The 18,095-nt window shown below is 36.0% G+C and overlaps 2 protein-coding genes and 1 pseudogene across 2 annotated transcripts; all 3 read left to right on the forward strand.

Moving 5' to 3' along the window:
• Positions 1-3,087: 3,087 nt before the first annotated feature.
• LOC145002532 (uncharacterized) lies at positions 3,088-7,663 on the forward strand (annotated as a pseudogene).
• Positions 7,664-8,250: 587 nt separating this feature from the next.
• Positions 8,251-12,088, forward strand: LOC145002533 (uncharacterized). The gene is made up of 2 exons (XM_078961785.1): positions 8,251-8,301; positions 11,360-12,088. The coding sequence occupies exons 1-2, from the start codon at positions 8,251-8,253 to the stop codon at positions 12,086-12,088; spliced, it is 780 nt and encodes a 259-aa protein (XP_078817911.1).
• A 587-nt stretch (positions 12,089-12,675) lies between these two features.
• Positions 12,676-17,991, forward strand: LOC145002534 (uncharacterized). The gene is made up of 2 exons (XM_078961786.1): positions 12,676-12,726; positions 17,263-17,991. The coding sequence occupies exons 1-2, from the start codon at positions 12,676-12,678 to the stop codon at positions 17,989-17,991; spliced, it is 780 nt and encodes a 259-aa protein (XP_078817912.1).
• The last annotated feature ends 104 nt before the right edge of the window (positions 17,992-18,095 follow it).

Consider the following 18,095-nt stretch of genomic DNA (forward strand, 5'->3'; position numbering starts at 1 on the left):
TGAACTTCTTATGCGAACTGTTTTGACCCACAAAACCAAATGCAAACTCAATTGTTGTCATATGCGAACTGATTTCATAGATGCGAACACAATTGATTTCATATGCGAATCCACATCCATCGATATGAAACCAATACCAGTTACAAGCAATTAGTAGCAACCATCGATCCTCTAATTTTCAAGAACTCAGCCTTCGCTTTTCATACAACCCGTCGACCCTGAAAAATCGATAAACACCAAATGTCTCATTTTTAGATCGATTTTCTGATTAAATGTCATATTTGAAGAATGATCGATTTTCTGATTAAATGACCCCATTTTGCGAAGTTGGACCACTTATATTATTTCTTGAAAAGATCAGGTGCCAAATGCGAAACTCTAAGCTTTCTTCCCCAATTCGCATTTATACATTAAAAACTTCGCATTTTCATTCAAATTCTTCGCATCTTGCATCCATCCGTCTTTGAGTTCATTCGCATTTCATCGCATTAACTGAGAAATTAATCAGTTGTCTCATATTCGCATTTCAGTTGTTTGAGAAACCCAGATACGAACCCAAATGCGAAACCCACTAATTTCAAATGCGAACCAACCAAAAATCATCAACCACGTACTTGTGTCACCAAATGCGAACTGAATATCACCATTAAATTCTCCTCGCATTCTATAGATGCGAACACAATCCAGATCTCCGACTCCAAGCTTGCGAAATCAAAATCAATTAACCTCAAACAAATCGTGAACTTCTTATGCGAACTGTTTTGACCCACAAAACCAAATGCGAACTCAATTGTTGTCATATGCGAACTGATTTCATAGATGCGAACACAATTGATTTCATATGCGAATCCACATCCATCGATATGAAACCAATACCAGTTACAAGCAATTAGTAGCAACCATCGATCCTCTAATTTTCAAGAACTCAGCCTTCGCTTTTCATACAACCCGTCGACCCTGAAAAATCGATAAACACCAAATGTCTCATTTTTAGATCGATTTTCTGATTAAATGTCATATTTGAAGAATGATCGATTTTCTGATTAAATGACCCCATTTTGCGAAGTTGGACCACTTATATTATTTCTTGAAAAGATCAGGTGCCAAATGCGAAACTCTAAGCTTTCTTCCCCAATTCGCATTTATACATTAAAAACTTCGCATTTTCATTCAAATTCTTCGCATCTTGCATCCATCCGTCTTTCAGTTCATTCGCATTTCATCGCATTAACTGAGAAATTAATCAGTTGTCTCATATTCGCATTTCAGTTGTTTGAGAAACCCAGATACGAACCCAAATGCGAAACCCACTAATTTCAAATGCGAACCAAACAAAAATCATCAACCACGTACTTGTGTCACCAAATGCGAACTGAATATCACCATTAAATTCTCCTCGCATTCTATAGATGCGAACACAATCCAGATCTCTGACTCCAAGCTTGCGAAATCAAAATCAATTAACCTCAAACAAATCGTGAACTTCTTATGCGAACTGTTTTGACCCACAAAACCAAATGCGAACTCAATTGTTGTCATATGCGAACTGATTTCATAGATGCGAACACAATTGATTTCATATGCGAATCCACATCCATCGATATGAAACCAATACCAGTTACAAGCAATTAGTAGCAACCATCGATCCTCTAATGAGGAAACAGTTTCCTATTCGATTGTGCTTTGCAATGACAATCAATAAAGATCAGGGACAAACAATTCCATATGTAGGTATCTATCTTCCAGAATTTAGGCTTATTATTGTTTTTAGGGATTATACTGTTCCTTAATTACATTTGTCTATCCTTCTATTGTTGAAAATGCCAATAATCCGATGTTTTTCCAAGAAAGAGCAATCCTTGCACCGAAAAATGAAGTTGTTCAAGAAATAAACAATCGTTTGTTAAAATTATTTCCTGGAGATGAAAAAGAATACTTAAGTTCAGACAGTCTTTGTCAATCGGAGTTTGTACACGATGACTTTGACGAATCTTTATACACTCCTGATGTTCTAAATGGCCTTAGACCTTCAGGTATGCCAATTCATAAATTGGTATTAAAAGTCGGTGTTCCAGTTATGTTATTGAGGAATATTGACCAAAAATACGGTTTGTGTAATGGAACAAGGCTACGAGTTATAGCATTGGGTAAGCGTGTTATAGAAGCAGAGATTATTTCTGGAAGTAATATAGGAAAACGTACGTTTATTCCAAGAATGTCACTGACCCCTTCGGATAAAAGGATTCCTTTCACATTTCAGCGAAGACAGTTTCCACTTGCTGTATGCTTTGCGATGACAATAAACAAAAGTCAAGGACAGTCGCTATCAAAGGTTGGTTTGTTTTTAAGACAACCAGTGTTTACTCATGGACAGTTGTATGTTGCATTGTCTAGAGTTAAAAGCAGAGATGGATTGAAAATATTAATTTTAGACAACGAAGGAAACCCTACCAATAAGACATCTAATGTTGTATTCAAAGAAGTATTTGGAAATTTGTGATTTGTAAAAATTATTTAATTAGAACATTTCATTAATGATTTCTTTTTGGTATTTTGAGTTCAATTACACACTTATTCAATAAACTTTTCACTTATATGTGTTGTATTATTTTAATAATTCGTTGATGTTCGAAATTTTATATTATTTTTTTCAAGAAACCCGTGTAACACACGGGTATTACACCTAGTGGTGAATAAATCATAAATGTATGTATAGCCAAAACCAAAGAAAGTCCGTTTTGGGCGGAGAATTCAATCTGTGAGCATCATAGATTTCATCGACACCCCTCCCCTCTTTCTTCTTTACTTGTACTACTTCATTGCTCTCACACTCTCTCGCTCAACCGCTACGCCTAATTCTTGAATTTTTGCCTGCCTCTCGATAATTTCGGAGTGAGTTGCCTTCTTACATATACACTCTTCATTCCTTCTTAATTTTGATTCCGATTTCCTCTCTAACAAGTTGGATCTTACTTTCAAGTGTAGTTGCTTGCTCATCGCTATTACAAATCTATAAATGTTGTATTCATGTTCTTGTCGATACAATCCTGATCTTGTCTGTTCCTTTTGCAGCGCTTGATATACGACATGGATTCCGCCGCCATGACATTTTGCAGTAAACCAATCACCTCCCCTCCGGTATGCTCAGCCACTCTCCTTTTTTGCAATCCAGCTCTTTGGTAGCTACATGTATTCAAAATTGTATCACTGTCTGTATGCTTTCGAATACCGGGATGTTAGATAAGTATTATAATCGTATGGGATAGTTTTATCTTTTATTTCGGTGGATTCAATGTGTGCCGTGTGGTCACTGTGCGTGTAAATCAACGAGGCTGATGGTTGATGCAAGCGTTCTGTGGTAGTAATTTGATGAATATCGGCCTTGGATTGCAAATTTCTTTTCTAGATGCTATTGGAATTACTTTGGCTATGCATGAGTGTTTTTTTTAAATGATGTTCAAAAACTGCTTTGATTAATGGTGTAGGTTGAGATTTCTATCTCATGTCGTCATTTATAGTTCCATTTCGATATATTTCAATGAAAAAAAACTGATATACTATGTGTGAAGATTGCTAAATGAACATGTTCTGAACAACAATCAATGTGCTATATTTCATGTCTGCTAGCCCCTGTTGTGTATATGTAATATGTGGACCAGATATTATTTCTTATATTGAGTGAACATATATGATTCTACTTTGTCGTATATAGCATTGATGTACGATTTTTTTATCTCTCTAATATTTCGATTTTGTGACCTTGCTTTTGTTTAATACATTTTATTCAATGCTTTTGTTTAATACATGTTTTTCATTTCGACACATGAGCTCCGGTAAATGTTTTTTTGTTAGATAACTAGCTAATGATAGTCCAATTTGCAAAGGTAATGGCTGATCAATTGTCTTGACTGCAATCCAATCACCACTAATCTCATCTCTCTGGGCCTTTCTTGGTAATTTGATGTTAACTGTCATTCATTCGACAAATGCGAAACTCTAAGCTTTCTTCCCCAATTCGCATTTATATTATTTCTTGAAAAGATCAGGTGCCAAATCCGAAACTCTAAGCTTTCTTCCCCAATTCGCATTTATACATTAAAAACATCGCATTTTCATTCAAATTCTTCGCATCTTGCATCCATCCGTCTTTGAGTTCATTCGCATTTCATCGCATTAACTGAGAAATTAATCAGTTGTCTCATATTCGCATTTCAGTTGTTTGAGAAACCCACTTACGAACCCAAATGCGAAACCCACTGATTTCAAATGTGAACCAACCAAAAATCATCAACCACGTACTTGTGTCACCAAATGCGAACTGAATATCACCATTAAATTCTCCTCGCATTCCATAGATGCGAACACAATCCAGATCTCCGACTCCAAGCTTGCGAAATCAAAATCAATTAACCTCAAACAAATCGTGAACTTCTTATGCGAACTGTTTTGACCCACAAAACCAAATGCGAACTCAATTGATGTCATATGCGAACTGATTTCATAGATGCGAACACAATTGATTTCATATGCGAATCCACATCCATCGATATGAAACCAATACCAGTTACAAGCAATTAGTAGCAACCATCGATCCTCTAATTTTCAATTACTCAGCCTTCGCTTTTCATACAACCCGTCGACCCTGAAAAATCGATAAACACCAAATGTCTCATTTTTAGATCGATTTTCTGATTAAATGTCATATTTGAAGAATGATCGATTTTCTGATTAAATGACCCCATTTTGCGAAGTTGGACCACTTATATTATTTCTTGAAAAGATCAGGTGCCAAATGCGAAACTCTAAGCTTTCTTCCCCAATTCGCATTTATACATTAAAAACTTCGCATTTTCATTCAAATTCTTCGCATCTTGCATCCATCCGTCTTTGAGTTCATTCGCATTTCATCGCATTAACTGAGAAATTAATCAGTTGTCTCATATTCGCATTTCAGTTGTTTGAGAAACCCAGATACGAACCCAAATGCGAAACCCACTAATTTCAAATGCGAACCAACCAAAAATCATCAACCACGTACTTGTGTCACCAAATGCGAACTGAATATCACCATTAAATTCTCCTCGCATTCTATAGATGCGAACACAATCCAGATCTCCGACTCCAAGATTGCGAAATCAAAATCAATTAACCTCAAACAAATCGTGAACTTCTTATGCGAACTGTTTTGACCCACAAAACCAAATGCGAACTCAATTGTTGTCATATGCGAACTGATTTCATAGATGCGAACACAATTGATTTCACATGCGAATCCACATCCATCGATATGAAACCAATACCAGTTACAAGCAATTAGTAGCAACCATCGATCCTCTAATTTTCAAGAACTCAGCCTTCGCTTTTCATACAACCCGTCGACCCTGAAAAATCGATAAACACCAAATGTCTCATTTTTAGATCGATTTTCTGATTAAATGTCATATTTGAAGAATGATCGATTTTCTGATTAAATGACCCCATTTTGCGAAGTTGGACCACTTATATTATTTCTTGAAAAGATCAGGTGCCAAATGCGAAACTCTAAGCTTTCTTCCCCAATTCGCATTTATACATTAAAAACTTCGCATTTTCATTCAAATTCTTCGCATCTTGCATCCATCCGTCTTTGAGTTCATTCGCATTTCATCGCATTAACTGAGAAATTAATCAGTTGTCTCATATTCGCATTTCAGTTGTTTGAGAAACCCAGATACGAACCCAAATGCGAAACCCACTAATTTCAAATGCGAACCAACCAAAAATCATCAACCACGTACTTGTGTCACCAAATGCGAACTGAATATCACCATTAAATTCTCCTCGCATTCTATAGATGCGAACACAATCCAGATCTCCGACTCCAAGCTTGCGAAATCAAAATCAATTAACCTCAAACAAATCGTGAACTTCTTATGCGAACTGTTTTGACCCACAAAACCAAATGCGAACTCAATTGTTGTCATATGCGAACTGATTTCATAGATGCGAACACAATTGATTTCATATGCGAATCCACATCCATCGATATGAAACCAATACCAGTTACAAGCAATTAGTAGCAACCATCGATCCTCTAATTTTCAAGAACTCAGCCTTCGCTTTTCATACAACCCGTCGACCCTGAAAAATCGATAAACACCAAATGTCTCATTTTTAGATCGATTTTCTGATTAAATGTCATATTTGAAGAATGATCGATTTTCTGATTAAATGACCCCATTTTGCGAAGTTGGACCACTTATATTATTTCTTGAAAAGATCAGGTGCCAAATGCGAAACTCTAAGCTTTCTTCCCCAATTCGCATTTATACATTAAAAACTTCGCATTTTCATTCAAATTCTTCGCATCTTGCATCCATCCGTCTTTGAGTTCATTCGCATTTCATCGCATTAACTGAGAAATTAATCAGTTGTCTCATATTCGCATTTCAGTTGTTTGAGAAACCCAGATACGAACCCAAATGCGAAACCCACTAATTTCAAATGCGAACCAACCAAAAATCATCAACCACGTACTTGTGTCACCAAATGCGAACTGAATATCACCATTAAATTCTCCTCGCATTCTATAGATGCGAACACAATCCAGATCTCCGACTCCAAGCTTGCGAAATCAAAATCAATTAACCTCAAACAAATCGTGAACTTCTTATGCGAACTGTTTTGACCCACAAAACCAAATGCGAACTCAATTGTTGTCATATGCGAACTGATTTCATAGATGCGAACACAATTGATTTCATATGCGAATCCACATCCATCGATATGAAACCAATACCAGTTACAAGCAATTAGTAGCAACCATCGATCCTCTAATGAGGAAACAGTTTCCTATTCGATTGTGCTTTGCAATGACAATCAATAAAGATCAGGGACAAACAATTCCATATGTAGGTATCTATCTTCCAGAATTTAGGCTTATTATTGTTTTTAGGGATTATACTGTTCCTTAATTACATTTGTCTATCCTTCTATTGTTGAAAATGCCAATAATCTGATGTTTTTCCAAGAAAGAGCAATCCTTGCACCGAAAAATGAAGTTGTTCAAGAAATAAACAATCGTTTGTTAAAATTATTTCCTGGAGATGAAAAAGAATACTTAAGTTCAGACAGTCTTTGTCAATCGGAGTTTGTACACGATGACTTTGACGAATCTTTATACACTCCTGATGTTCTAAATGGCCTTAGACCTTCAGGTATGCCAATTCATAAATTGGTATTAAAAGTCGGTGTTCCAGTTATGTTATTGAGGAATATTGACCAAAAATAAGGTTTGTGTAATGGAACAAGGCTACGAGTTATAGCATTGGGTAAGCGTGTTATAGAAGCAGAGATTATTTCTGGAAGTAATATAGGAAAACGTACGTTTATTCCAAGAATGTCACTGACCCCTTCGGATAAAAGGATTCCTTTCACATTTCAGCGAAGACAGTTTCCACTTGCTGTATGCTTTGCGATGACAATAAACAAAAGTCAAGGACAGTCGCTATCAAAGGTTGGTTTGTTTTTAAGACAACCAGTGTTTACTCATGGACAGTTGTATGTTGCATTGTCTAGAGTTAAAAGCAGAGATGGATTGAAAATATTAATTTTAGACAACGAAGGAAACCCTACCAATAAGACATCTAATGTTGTATTCAAAGAAGTATTTGGAAATTTGTGATTTGTAAAAATTATTTAATTAGAACATTTCATTAATGATTTCTTTTTGGTATTTTGAGTTCAATTACACACTTATTCAATAAACTTTTCACTTATATGTGTTGTATTATTTTAATAATTCGTTGATGTTCGAAATTTTATATTATTTTTTTCAAGAAACCCGTGTAACAAACGGGTATTACACCTAGTGGTGAATAAATCATAAATGTATGTATAGCCAAAACCAAAGAAAGTCCGTTTTGGGCGGAGAATTCAATCTGTGAGCATCATAGATTTCATCGACACCCCTCCCCTCTTTCTTCTTTACTTGTACTACTTCATTGCTCTCCCACTCTCTCGCTCAACCGCTACGCCTAATTCTTGAATTTTTGCCTGCCTCTCGATAATTTCGGAGTGAGTTGCCTTCTTACATATACACTCTTCATTCCTTCTTAATTTTGATTCCGATTTCCTCTCTAACAAGTTGGATCTTACTTTCAAGTGTAGTTGCTTGCTCATCGCTATTACAAATCTATAAATGTTGTATTCATGTTCTTGTCGATACAATCCTGATCTTGTCTGTTCCTTTTGCAGCGCTTGATATACGACATGGATTCCGCCGCCATGACATTTTGCAGTAAACCAATCACCTCCCCTCCGGTATGCTCAGCCACTCTCCTTTTTTGCAATCCAGCTCTTTGGTAGCTACATGTATTCAAAATTGTATCACTGTCTGTATGCTTTCGAATACCGGGATGTTAGATAAGTATTATAATCGTATGGGATAGTTTTATCTTTTATTTCGGTGGATTCAATGTGTGCCGTGTGGTCACTGTGCGTGTAAATCAACGAGGCTGATGGTTGATGCAAGCGTTCTGTGGTAGTAATTTGATGAATATCGGCCTTGGATTGCAAATTTCTTTTCTAGATGCTATTGGAATTACTTTGGCTATGCATGAGTGTTTTTTTTTAAATGATGTTCAAAAACTGCTTTGATTAATGGTGTAGGTTGAGATTTCTATCTCATGTCGTCATTTATAGTTCCATTTCGATATATTTCAATGAAAAAAAACTGATATACTATGTGTGAAGATTGCTAAATGAACATGTTCTGAACAACAATCAATGTGCTATATTTCATGTCTGCTAGCCCCTGTTGTGTATATGTAATATGTGGACCAGATATTATTTCTTATATTGAGTGAACATATATGATTCTACTTTGTCGTATATAGCATTGATGTACGATTTTTTTATCTCTCTAATATTTCGATTTTGTGACCTTGCTTTTGTTTAATACATTTTATTCAATGCTTTTGTTTAATACATGTTTTTCATTTCGACACATGAGCTCCGGTAAATGTTTTTTTGTTAGATAACTAGCTAATGATAGTCCAATTTGCAAAGGTAATGGCTGATCAATTGTCTTGACTGCAATCCAATCACCACTAATCTCATCTCTCTGGGCCTTTCTTGGTAATTTGATGTTAACTGTCATTCATTCGACAAATGCGAAACTCTAAGCTTTCTTCCCCAATTCGCATTTATATTATTTCTTGAAAAGATCAGGTGCCAAATGCGAAACTCTAAGCTTTCTTCCCCAATTCGCATTTATACATTAAAAACATCGCATTTTCATTCAAATTCTTCGCATCTTGCATCCATCCGTCTTTGAGTTCATTCGCATTTCATCGCATTAACTGAGAAATTAATCAGTTGTCTCATATTCGCATTTCAGTTGTTTGAGAAACCCACTTACGAACCCAAATGCGAAACCCACTGATTTCAAATGTGAACCAACCAAAAATCATCAACCACGTACTTGTGTCACCAAATGCGAACTGAATATCACCATTAAATTCTCCTCGCATTCCATAGATGCGAACACAATCCAGATCTCCGACTCCAAGCTTGCGAAATCAAAATCAATTAACCTCAAACAAATCGTGAACTTCTTATGCGAACTGTTTTGACCCACAAAACCAAATGCGAACTCAATTGATGTCATATGCGAACTGATTTCATAGATGCGAACACAATTGATTTCATATGCGAATCCACATCCATCGATATGAAACCAATACCAGTTACAAGCAATTAGTAGCAACCATCGATCCTCTAATTTTCAATTACTCAGCCTTCGCTTTTCATACAACCCGTCGACCCTGAAAAATCGATAAACACCAAATGTCTCATTTTTAGATCGATTTTCTGATTAAATGTCATATTTGAAGAATGATCGATTTTCTGATTAAATGACCCCATTTTGCGAAGTTGGACCACTTATATTATTTCTTGAAAAGATCAGGTGCCAAATGCGAAACTCTAAGCTTTCTTCCCCAATTCGCATTTATACATTAAAAACTTCGCATTTTCATTCAAATTCTTCGCATCTTGCATCCATCCGTCTTTGAGTTCATTCGCATTTCATCGCATTAACTGAGAAATTAATCAGTTGTCTCATATTCGCATTTCAGTTGTTTGAGAAACCCAGATACGAACCCAAATGCGAAACCCACTAATTTCAAATGCGAACCAACCAAAAATCATCAACCACGTACTTGTGTCACCAAATGCGAACTGAATATCACCATTAAATTCTCCTCGCATTCTATAGATGCGAACACAATCCAGATCTCCGACTCCAAGCTTGCGAAATCAAAATCAATTAACCTCAAACAAATCGTGAACTTCTTATGCGAACTGTTTTGACCCACAAAACCAAATGCGAACTCAATTGTTGTCATATGCGAACTGATTTCATAGATGCGAACACAATTGATTTCATATGCGAATCCACATCCATCGATATGAAACCAATACCAGTTACAAGCAATTAGTAGCAACCATCGATCCTCTAATTTTTAAGAACTCAGCCTTCGCTTTTCATACAACCCGTCGACCCTGAAAAATCGATAAACACCAAATGTCTCATTTTTAGATCGATTTTCTGATTAAATGTCATATTTGAAGAATGATCGATTTTCTGATTAAATGACCCCATTTTGCGAAGTTGGACCACTTATATTATTTCTTGAAAAGATCAGGTGCCAAATGCGAAACTCTAAGCTTTCTTCCCCAATTCGCATTTATACATTAAAAACTTCGCATTTTCATTCAAATTCTTCGCATCTTGCATCCATCCGTCTTTGAGTTCATTCGCATTTCATCGCATTAACTGAGAAATTAATCAGTTGTCTCATATTCGCATTTCAGTTGTTTGAGAAACCCAGATACGAACCCAAATGCGAAACCCACTAATTTCAAATGCGAACCAACCAAAAATCATCAACCACGTACTTGTGTCACCAAATGCGAACTGAATATCACCATTAAATTCTCCTCGCATTCTATAGATGCGAACACAATCCAGATCTCCGACTCCAAGCTTGCGAAATCAAAATCAATTAACCTCAAACAAATCGTGAACTTCTTATGCGAACTGTTTTGACCCACAAAACCAAATGCGAACTCAATTGTTGTCATATGCGAACTGATTTCATAGATGCGAACACAATTGATTTCATATGCGAATCCACATCCATCGATATGAAACCAATACCAGTTACAAGCAATTAGTAGCAACCATCGATCCTCTAATGAGGAAACAGTTTCCTATTCGATTGTGCTTTGCAATGACAATCAATAAAGATCAGGGACAAACAATTCCATATGTAGGTATCTATCTTCCAGAATTTAGGCTTATTATTGTTTTTAGGGATTATACTGTTCCTTAATTACATTTGTCTATCCTTCTATTGTTGAAAATGCCAATAATCCGATGTTTTTCCAAGAAAGAGCAATCCTTGCACCGAAAAATGAAGTTGTTCAAGAAATAAACAATCGTTTGTTAAAATTATTTCCTGGAGATGAAAAAGAATACTTAAGTTCAGACAGTCTTTGTCAATCGGAGTTTGTACACGATGACTTTGACGAATCTTTATACACTCCTGATGTTCTAAATGGCCTTAGACCTTCAGGTATGCCAATTCATAAATTGGTATTAAAAGTCGGTGTTCCAGTTATGTTATTGAGGAATATTGACCAAAAATACGGTTTGTGTAATGGAACAAGGCTACGAGTTATAGCATTGGGTAAGCGTGTTATAGAAGCAGAGATTATTTCTGGAAGTAATATAGGAAAACGTACGTTTATTCCAAGAATGTCACTGACCCCTTCGGATAAAAGGATTCCTTTCACATTTCAGCGAAGACAGTTTCCACTTGCTGTATGCTTTGCGATGACAATAAACAAAAGTCAAGGACAGTCGCTATCAAAGGTTGGTTTGTTTTTAAGACAACCAGTGTTTACTCATGGACAGTTGTATGTTGCATTGTCTAGAGTTAAAAGCAGAGATGGATTGAAAATATTAATTTTAGACAACGAAGGAAACCCTACCAATAAGACATCTAATGTTGTATTCAAAGAAGTATTTGGAAATTTGTGATTTGTAAAAATTATTTAATTAGAACATTTCATTAATGATTTCTTTTTGGTATTTTGAGTTCAATTACACACTTATTCAATAAACTTTTCACTTATATGTTTTGTATTATTTTAATAATTCGTTGATGTTCGAAATTTTATATTATTTTTTTCAAGAAACCCGTGTAACACACGGGTATTACACCTAGTGGTGAATAAATCATAAATGTATGTATAGCCAAAACCAAAGAAAGTCCGTTTTGGGCGGAGAATTCAATCTGTGAGCATCATAGATTTCATCGACACCCCTCCCCTCTTTCTTCTTTACTTGTACTACTTCATTGCTCTCACACTCTCTCGCTCAACCGCTACGCCTAATTCTTGAATTTTTGCCTGCCTCTCGATAATTTCGGAGTGAGTTGCCTTCTTACATATACACTCTTCATTCCTTCTTAATTTTGATTCCGATTTCCTCTCTAACAAGTTGGATCTTACTTTCAAGTGTAGTTGCTTGCTCATCGCTATTACAAATCTATAAATGCTGTATTCATGTTCTTGTCGATACAATCCTGATCTTGTCTGTTCCTTTTGCAGCGCTTGATATACGACATGGATTCCGCCGCCATGACATTTTGCAGTAAACCAATCACCTCCCCTCCGGTATGCTCAGCCACTCTCCTTTTTTGCAATCCAGCTCTTTGGTAGCTACATGTATTCAAAATTGTATCACTGTCTGTATGCTTTCGAATACCGGGATGTTAGATAAGTATTATAATCGTATGGGATAGTTTTATCTTTTATTTCGGTGGATTCAATGTGTGCCGTGTGGTCACTGTGCGTGTAAATCAACGAGGCTGATGGTTGATGCAAGCGTTCTGTGGTAGTAATTTGATGAATATCGGCCTTGGATTGCAAATTTCTTTTCTAGATGCTATTGGAATTACTTTGGCTATGCATGAGTGTTTTTTTTTAAATGATGTTCAAAAACTGCTTTGATTAATGGTGTAGGTTGAGATTTCTATCTCATGTCGTCATTTATAGTTCCATTTCGATATATTTCAATGAAAAAAAACTGATATACTATGTGTGAAGATTGCTAAATGAACATGTTCTGAACAACAATCAATGTGCTATATTTCATGTCTGCTAGCCCCTGTTGTGTATATGTAATATGTGGACCAGATATTATTTCTTATATTGAGTGAACATATATGATTCTACTTTGTCGTATATAGCATTGATGTACGATTTTTTTATCTCTCTAATATTTCGATTTTGTGACCTTGCTTTTGTTTAATACATTTTATTCAATGCTTTTGTTTAATACATGTTTTTCATTTCGACACATGAGCTCCGGTAAATGTTTTTTTGTTAGATAACTAGCTAATGATAGTCCAATTTGCAAAGGTAATGGCTGATCAATTGTCTTGACTGCAATCCAATCACCACTAATCTCATCTCTCTGGGCCTTTCTTGGTAATTTGATGTTAACTGTCATTCATTCGACAAATGCGAAACTCTAAGCTTTCTTCCCCAATTCGCATTTATATTATTTCTTGAAAAGATCAGGTGCCAAATGCGAAACTCTAAGCTTTCTTCCCCAATTCGCATTTATACATTAAAAACATCGCATTTTCATTCAAATTCTTCGCATCTTGCATCCATCCGTCTTTGAGTTCATTCGCATTTCATCGCATTAACTGAGAAATTAATCAGTTGTCTCATATTCGCATTTCAGTTGTTTGAGAAACCCACTTACGAACCCAAATGCGAAACCCACTGATTTCAAATGTGAACCTACCAAAAATCATCAACCACGTACTTGTGTCACCAAATGCGAACTGAATATCACCATTAAATTCTCCTCGCATTCTATAGATGCGAACACAATCCAGATCTCCGACTCCAAGCTTGCGAAATCAAAATCAATTAACCTCAAACAAATCGTGAACTTCTTATGCGAACTGTTTTGACCCACAAAACCAAATGCGAACTCAATTGATGTCATATGCGAACTGATTTCATAGATGCGAACACAATTGATTTCATATGCGAATCCACATCCATCGATATGAAACCAATACCAGTTACAAGCAATTAGTAGCAACCATCGATCCTCTAATTTTCAATTACTCAGCCTTCGCTTTTCATACAACCCGTCGACCCTGAAAAATCGATAAACACCAAATGTCTCATTTTTAGATCGATTTTCTGATTAAATGTCATATTTGAAGAATGATCGATTTTCTGATTAAATGACCCCATTTTGCGAAGTTGGACCACTTATATTATTTCTTGAAAAGATCAGGTGCCAAATGCGAAACTCTAAGCTTTCTTCCCCAATTCGCATTTATACATTAAAAACATCGCATTTTCATTCAAATTCTTCGCATCTTGCATCCATCCGTCTTTGAGTTCATTCGCATTTCATCGCATTAACTGAGAAATTAATCAGTTGTCTCATATTCGCATTTCAGTTGTTTGAGAAACCCACTTACGAACCCAAATGCGAAACCCACTGATTTCAAATGTGAACCAACCAAAAATCATCAACCACGTACTTGTGTCACCAAATGCGAACTGAATATCACCATTAAATTCTCCTCGCATTCCATAGATGCGAACACAATCCAGATCTCCGACTCCAAGCTTGCGAAATCAAAATCAATTAACCTCAAACAAATCGTGAACTTCTTATGCGAACTGTTTTGACCCACAAAACCAAATGCGAACTCAATTGATGTCATATGCGAACTGATTTCATAGATGCGAACACAATTGATTTCATATGCGAATCCACATCCATCGATATGAAACCAATACCAGTTACAAGCAATTAGTAGCAACCATCGATCCTCTAATTTTCAATTACTCAGCCTTCGCTTTTCATACAACCCGTCGACCCTGAAAAATCGATAAACACCAAATGTCTCATGTTTAGATCGATTTTCTGATTAAATGTCATATTTGAAGAATGATCGATTTTCTGATTAAATGACCCCATTTTGCGAAGTTGGACCACTTATATTATTTCTTGAAAAGATCAGGTGCCAAATGCGAAACTCTAAGCTTTCTTCCCCAATTCGCATTTATACATTAAAAACTTCGCATTTTCATTCAAATTCTTCGCATCTTGCATCCATCCGTCTTTGAGTTCATTCGCGTTTCATCGCATTAACTGAGAAATTAATCAGTTGTCTCATATTCGCATTTCAGTTGTTTGAGAAACCCAGATACGAACCCAAATGCGAAACCCACTAATTTCAAATGCGAACCAACCAAAAATCATCAACCACGTACTTGTGTCACCAAATGCGAACTGAATATCACCATTAAATTCTCCTCGCATTCTATAGATGCGAACACAATCCAGATCTCCGACTCCAAGCTTGCGAAATCAAAATCAATTAACCTCAAACAAATCGTGAACTTCTTATGCGAACTGTTTTGACCCACAAAACCAAATGCGAACTCAATTGTTGTCATATGCGAACTGATTTCATAGATGCGAACACAATTGATTTCATATGCGAATCCACATCCATCGATATGAAACCAATACCAGTTACAAGCAATTAGTAGCAACCATCGATCCTCTAATTTTCAAGAACTCAGCCTTCGCTTTTCATACAACCCGTCGACCCTGAAAAATCGATAAACACCAAATGTCTCATTTTTAGATCGATTTTCTGATTAAATGTCATATTTGAAGAATGATCGGTTTTCTGATTAAATGACCCCATTTTGCGAAGTTGGACCACTTATATTATTTCCTGAAAAGATCAGGTGCCAAATGCGAAACTCTAAGCTTTCTTCCCCAATTCGCATTTATACATTAAAAACTTCGCATTTTCATTCAAATTCTTCGCATCTTGCATCCATCCGTCTTTGAGTTCATTCGCATTTCATCGCATTAACTGAGAAATTAATCAGTTGTCTCATATTCGCATTTCAGTTGTTTGAGAAACCCAGATACGAACCCAAATGCGAAACCCACTAAATTCAAATGCGAACCAACCAAAAATCATCAACCACGTACTTGTGTCACCAAATGCGAACTGAATATCACCATTAAATTCTCCTCGCATTCTATAGATGCGAACACAATCCAGATCTCCGACTCCAAGCTTGCGAAATCAAAATCAATTAACCTCAAACAAATCGTGAACTTCTTATGCGAACTGTTTTGACCCACAAAACCAAATGCGAACTCAATTGTTGTCATATGCGAACTGATTTCATAGATGCGAACACAATTGATTTCATATGCGAATCCACATCCATCGATATGAAACCAATACCAGTTACAAGCAATTAGTAGCAACCATCGATCCTCTAATTTTCAAGAACTCAGCCTTCGCTTTTCATACAACCCGTCGACCCTGAAAAATCGATAAACACCAAATGTCTCATTTTTAGATCGATTTTCTGATTAAATGTCATATTTGAAGAATGATCGATTTTCTGATTAAATGACCCCATTTTGCGAAGTTGGACCACTTATATTATTTCTTGAAAAGATCAGGTGCCAAATGCGAAACTCTAAGCTTTCTTCCCCAATTCGCATTTATACATTAAAAACTTCGCATTTTCATTCAAATTCTTCGCATCTTGCATCCATCCGTCTTTGAGTTCATTCGCATTTCATCGCATTAACTGAGAAATTAATCAGTTGTCTCATATTCGCATTTCAGTTGTTTGAGAAACCCAGATACGAACCCAAATGCGAAACCCACTAATTTCAAATGCGAACCAACCAAAAATCATCAACCACGTACTTGTGTCACCAAATGCGAACTGAATATCACCATTAAATTCTCCTCGCATTCTATAGATGCGAACACAATCCAGATCTCCGACTCCAAGCTTGCAAAATCAAAATCAATTAACCTCAAACAAATCGTGAACTTCTTATGCGAACTGTTTTGACCCACAAAACCAAATGCGAACTCAATTGTTGTCATATGCGAACTGATTTCATAGATGCGAACACAATTGATTTCATATGCGAATCCACATCCATCGATATGAAACCAATACCAGTTACAAGCAATTAGTAGCAACCATCGATCCTCTAATGAGGAAACAGTTTCCTATTCGATTGTGCTTTGCAATGACAATCAATAAAGATCAGGGACAAACAATTCCATATGTAGGTATCTATCTTCCAGAATTTAGGCTTATTATTGTTTTTAGGGATTATACTGTTCCTTAATTACATTTGTCTATCCTTCTATTGTTGAAAATGCCAATAATCCGATGTTTTTCCAAGAAAGAGCAATCCTTGCACCGAAAAATGAAGTTGTTCAAGAAATAAACAATCGTTTGTTAAAATTATTTCCTGGAGATGAAAAAGAATACTTAAGTTCAGACAGTCTTTGTCAATCGGAGTTTGTACACGATGACTTTGACGAATCTTTATACACTCCTGATGTTCTAAATGGCCTTAGACCTTCAGGTATGCCAATTCATAAATTGGTATTAAAAGTCGGTGTTCCAGTTATGTTATTGAGGAATATTGACCAAAAATACGGTTTGTGTAATGGAACAAGGCTACGAGTTATAGCATTGGGTAAGCGTGTTATAGAAGCAGAGATTATTTCTGGAAGTAATATAGGAAAACGTACGTTTATTCCAAGAATGTCACTGACCCCTTCGGATAAAAGGATTCCTTTCACATTTCAGCGAAGACAGTTTCCACTTGCTGTATGCTTTGCGATGACAATAAACAAAAGTCAAGGACAGTCGCTATCAAAGGTTGGTTTGTTTTTAAGACAACCAGTGTTTACTCATGGACAGTTGTATGTTGCATTGTCTAGAGTTAAAAGCAGAGATGGATTGAAAATATTAATTTTAGACAACGAAGGAAACCCTACCAATAAGACATCTAATGTTGTATTCAAAGAAGTATTTGGAAATTTGTGATTTGTAAAAATTATTTAATTAGAACATTTCATTAATGATTTCTTTTTGGTATTTTGAGTTCAATTACACACTTATTCAATAAACTTTTCACTTATATGTGTTGT

The sequence above is a fragment of the Lactuca saligna genome, chromosome 6 (genome assembly GCF_052625555.1).
Source record: "Lactuca saligna cultivar CGN05327 chromosome 6, ASM5262555v1, whole genome shotgun sequence".
Taxonomy (NCBI): Eukaryota; Viridiplantae; Streptophyta; class Magnoliopsida; order Asterales; family Asteraceae; genus Lactuca; species Lactuca saligna.